Below are 4,574 nucleotides of genomic sequence, written 5' to 3'. Positions count from 1 at the left end.
TGTGTGTGTGTGTGTGTGTGTGTGTGTGTGTGTGTGTGTGTGTGTGTGTAAAGGTTGGGTTCACCAGTGTGTCGGACTACCTCACCTACACGTGGGTCAAAGACGACGAAGTGGCCTTCGTTGAAGAAATCATACAGGTAGTAACTCGTGCTGTGAGTTTATTTTGATTAAAAACAAACACTGATGTCGTAAGAAGTCCATCAATGAATCAGAAGTGTCTGTGTTTGTAGGTGTATGTAAGTAAAGAGGAAATCCCAGTGCGGGGAGGAGAGTGCGTGCTGTGCTACTACAGTAATACTCTGCAGTGCATCGTTGGAATCAGTGACGCATTCAAGGTAAGCTCGTAACATCGTCAACTCATCGGGGTGCAACGGATCTTAAAAGTCACGGTTCGGATCAGATCACAGATCAGAGTCACAGATCGGATCAAAACAAAGAAGAAAGGGAGAAAATATAACTTTTAGATCCACGATCACGCTTTTTTGCCGCCGATTCTAATTGCCGATCATTGATGATCAATATTGTTGTTTGATTATAGCAGCTGTTCTACGAGGATCCAGACTTTATTTTTAATTCTTTTATACCACCATCACAAAAATCATTTCAACCGCTCTGAAGTTTGTGTAAACCATGAACAATTTAAAATGTTATCCTTTTACTTTGTTATAGTCGTCTATATTGTTTAAAAAAACTACAAAACACACAATTCAAATACATTTGAACACATCATGATAACGTTGTAATGTACCTTCAGCCAGTACTCGTGTTCACTGAGAAGAGCCTGAAGGCATCATAATGTAACTGAAGTGAACCTGATCAAGTTAGCCGTTAGTGATGCTCTACCTTTAGAATAAAAAACGGATTAGTTGTTAACAATGTAACACTAACGGAGATCGGTGGTCCGTTACGCCCCTATTAACCAATATTAATCCACTAATAGAGGTTTATTTTAAGTCCCTGTTTGACCTGCTGGTCTCTCGTAGGTCCAGGAGTCGAAGGTAGCCAGTGAGGAAGGATTGGTCCCTGAGAAGATCGACGCTCTCGACAAAACCGTATCGAGAGAAGACCTTTGGAACTGATCGATCAGTGTGGTTTGATATAGAAATGGATGTTTTTGGGCCTGAATTGTCCGAAGATTTTAATTCCTGTGGTTTCCTAACTCGCCCCCAAAGGAGAGCGGTTAGGAAGTGCCTTCTGTTCTTGCTGTTACACGTCCTCACTGACCTCTTTACTGCTGCCGGTGTGGCTGTGAAGTTACGACACGTTTAAGGTATCATGGAAACTATGAGCAGTCCTTCATCAACTGACTGAGAAACCTGAGAGTAAGTTTCCCTAGAATGGATTTAAATTTATATTTGTTTCATGTGGAAGAAGTGCCGGCTTTGTGTAATAAAATCACAAACCGTGTGTGTCAACCCTCTTAGGGAAGAACATTTTTGATTTAATAATTTTACACGGTAAAGATCTTAAGGAATAAATATAAAAAACACCACCCAGGTTAAAAAGTCTAGGGCTACATCGTGTGAACACAACATGGCGCTCCAAAGCACTTTATTTATGCTCTAAAATATATTTTAAAAAACAAGTCTGTACAAACGTCAATTAAACAGGAAGCTTAAATAAGTCAAAGTCCAGCACAGTATCTACAAGTGTAGATAAGAAGTGGACGTAGTCGTCGTGACGTCGCTCATCGGTTTGTGGACTGATGAAACAGAAGGTGAGGCATGTTGTAGGATCTGAACACATCAGTCAGTTGATGAAGGGAAGTTCTCCTTTCGAGAAAAACTCCATGTTTTAATGCAGAACTTCATGCTCTCAAAGCGGCTGAAAAGAAAACTTTGAATATTTATCTTCCCCTGACGGCCACAATTAGGAACAGAAAAAAGGGAATTGCAATTTGAACAAAGCTCTTAGGCCATTTCTTTTGTTTGATTCAATGTCAATTTGTTGACATCTAGCAGCAAAATGAGCAAATCAATGTCCACTGCTTACTTAGAAAATATGAAGAAATGAATGTCCTCGAAGCCAGTTTATGGATTTAAAGACTAATTTGCATGTTAATGACAATATGATGCTGGATCAGAAGCTTACATATTTATAGTTAATCTATATTTCCTACATGTTTACTTCAGTCTCATTTAAAGGGCCAGTGTGCAGCACGGCGTGATTGAAGGGGTATTTATTTGGTTGTAATCTGCAGCCTCACCACTAGATGTCACCAGAACATCCCACGCACTGTCCCTTTAAGAGCTTTAAAATAAAGTGCTTGTTCAGGAGATAATCAGAGCGTCGTATAGACGAATCCCATTTCCAAATTCAAGAGTTTTAGAAGTTCAGCAGAACTTTGTGTGTTTGATGGTCCTGCAGACACAAATAGAAGTTAATGACTAGAATAAACCCTTAAAGGCAGAAATAAAGAGATTCAAATTTATTGTTTATTGAACGAAGAAGTTGACAATTTGAAATGTGCAGATAAATACGAGTCCTACAGGACTGATGTTAATCTGCTCAGCCCTGAAAGCATTGCTGTAGTAGGCATGTTTAATCTCTTCTGGGTTTTAGCATGTTATTTTAAAATACTCATATATCATATATTGTGACTTGGCTGCTTTAGGAAGATAAGAGACGACAGAGAGGTTTGGAGTTTCTCCTCACAGTATTTTGATTAACTCCAGTTGTTCCTGGAGGACTTGACGCGTAACTATTTAATACAACGGTTGTTGTGGAGCAGATTACCTGAGGCTCATCTTTTAGCTTGCAGTTGTTAAAACATATATTATTCATTCCCTTTCAATACCCGTCGAGGTATCGCAGTGAATTGGAGAACATGAAGAGTTGTTGCACTGTTTATCGTTGAAGCAAACGTATTTAATGTCACTTTATTGTTGGCGTGTACTGAAGGAATATAAAGATTTAGTTTTCCAAAAACTATACGGATTCAGCAAGTGCCTTTGAAATGACTGTAGCTTTAGTGTACTGTACTCGAGCTTCGTACGATATGTATCGTTAACATTCATCAGATTATTTATCATAACAGCGAGATGTTCACGGCCTCCTCTCGTTCCTCTTGACGATAAACATTGCTGTTCTAAACCTTCAGTGGGATGTTATTGGCTTGCTGGAATCAATTATTAGCCAATTCACGTTTTCCCGTTTTATATTTTGTACTAAAAGAGGCGACCTATTTTCTGAAGTAGAAATAAAATGTAAATGTACCGTAAGAGAATACCAACAGATGTGTAGCTTTGCAAATATTAAATAAGTCTCACTTCATTTGTTGTGCGGTTTACTTTTCTATTTTAAATAATAATAATAATTGTATTATAGCATTAGGTATTGGGTATTGTCATTGGGTGTCTTGATTGTTTTTTTACCTTCTAGCTAATGACTTTGAGTTAAATGTTAAAACAGTCAAATGAAGATGTGATGTGTCGTCGTAACCATTTGTCAACGGACAGAAGACGGCCGAATGGATACATTTGGGGGGTTTCAGCTGCACGTAACAAGGTACGCTCAAAGTCTTTGGTATTTACAAATAAGTTGTGTAGAAATTTAAACATTTTTTCTATTTTATTTTATTTCAGAGGCCTTTTAAGTGATTTGTAATAAGTGTCTTTTTGTCTGTAGTTTAAGTATGTTGGTATTTTTCATCCTGTATCTTTAATCTGCTCGTCCATTCCAATGTTTCAGTCTTGGGATTCTTTTGCGAGCAGAGATTCAAAACAGTATTTATGATAAAGTCTAGTTTCTAGAAGTTTCTAGTAATGGAATGGACATTCTTTTATATATTTCACGCTCTCTGAGCTCAGATTGACGTATTTTTACAGTTTTGTGTCCGCGTAGCTTGATAAAATTCTCCTTTATGTCTCTGTCCTCTAGATTCTAGAGGTCTGCTGGTCTGCAGAGGACCAGAGAAGACCTCCAGCTGGTCTTCACAGAGAATAAACATGTTCTGAGTTCGGCTCGGTGTCCCTCCAAAGAGCGAGCCCACGATCCATAACAGTCCCAGCTGCTCGTCGAGGTCCAGCAAGTAAGTCCCAGTACGGCAAGTTGTTTTAACATTTAATAGATTTAATGTCTCGTAGATATAATTTATTAAATGTTTCCTGGTCAAAATTAACATTTCAGATATCCTCAATCCAATTCTTCCTCGAAAAATAATCACGCTTGTCTTTTATTTATCTGTCAAATACATCTACAATCCAATTCTTGATTTTATTTTCAGAACTCCAAAATTAAAAACATTATCCGTGATATAATTTTGAATATCCAACATATATTATGACCAGTAAACATGTCATTCGGGATTGTTTTTGCAGATATCCACGATATTGATTTCCAAAAAGATGAATATTTGCCAAAACGGCTCACTTCAGTTACGACTAGTAACAATTGGATTGTAGAGATATGAAATGGGAGTTTTTCCACATTTTTAATGTACAGGTTGTTCATTCTAGATATCAAAAATGTAATTGTGGATATTTTAAATTGAAAGCTCAATACATGTCTGACAGAACTGACGTAATTGTTCCTCAGAAGAATGACTTTGTGGATATCTGAAATGTTCTTTTTGA

The 4,574-nt window shown here is 37.6% G+C and overlaps 1 protein-coding gene across 2 annotated transcripts in view; it reads left to right on the top strand.

The window, feature by feature from the left end:
- The window catches only part of LOC116378077 (inositol polyphosphate 5-phosphatase K-like), a 7,536-nt gene extending 4,263 nt beyond the window's left edge, over positions 1 to 3,273 (top strand). For both annotated transcript variants that reach the window (XM_031839891.1, XM_031839890.1), the window contains 3 exons: positions 54 to 137; positions 231 to 335; positions 984 to 3,273. In XM_031839891.1, coding sequence (XP_031695751.1) covers positions 54 to 137; positions 231 to 335; positions 984 to 1,079 — 285 coding nt within the window. In that variant the 3' untranslated portion in view covers positions 1,080 to 3,273. The remainder of the gene's footprint in view (positions 1 to 53; positions 138 to 230; positions 336 to 983) is intronic.
- Positions 3,274 to 4,574: the final 1,301 nt, after the last annotated feature.

This window comes from Anarrhichthys ocellatus, unplaced genomic scaffold, assembly GCF_004355925.1.
Source record: "Anarrhichthys ocellatus isolate YVR2014 unplaced genomic scaffold, GSC_Weel_1.0 scaffold2036, whole genome shotgun sequence".
Classification (NCBI taxonomy): Eukaryota; Metazoa; Chordata; class Actinopteri; order Perciformes; family Anarhichadidae; genus Anarrhichthys; species Anarrhichthys ocellatus.
Note: the sequence above shows the minus strand (reverse complement) of the source record. Positions and strands in the feature narration are given on the sequence as shown.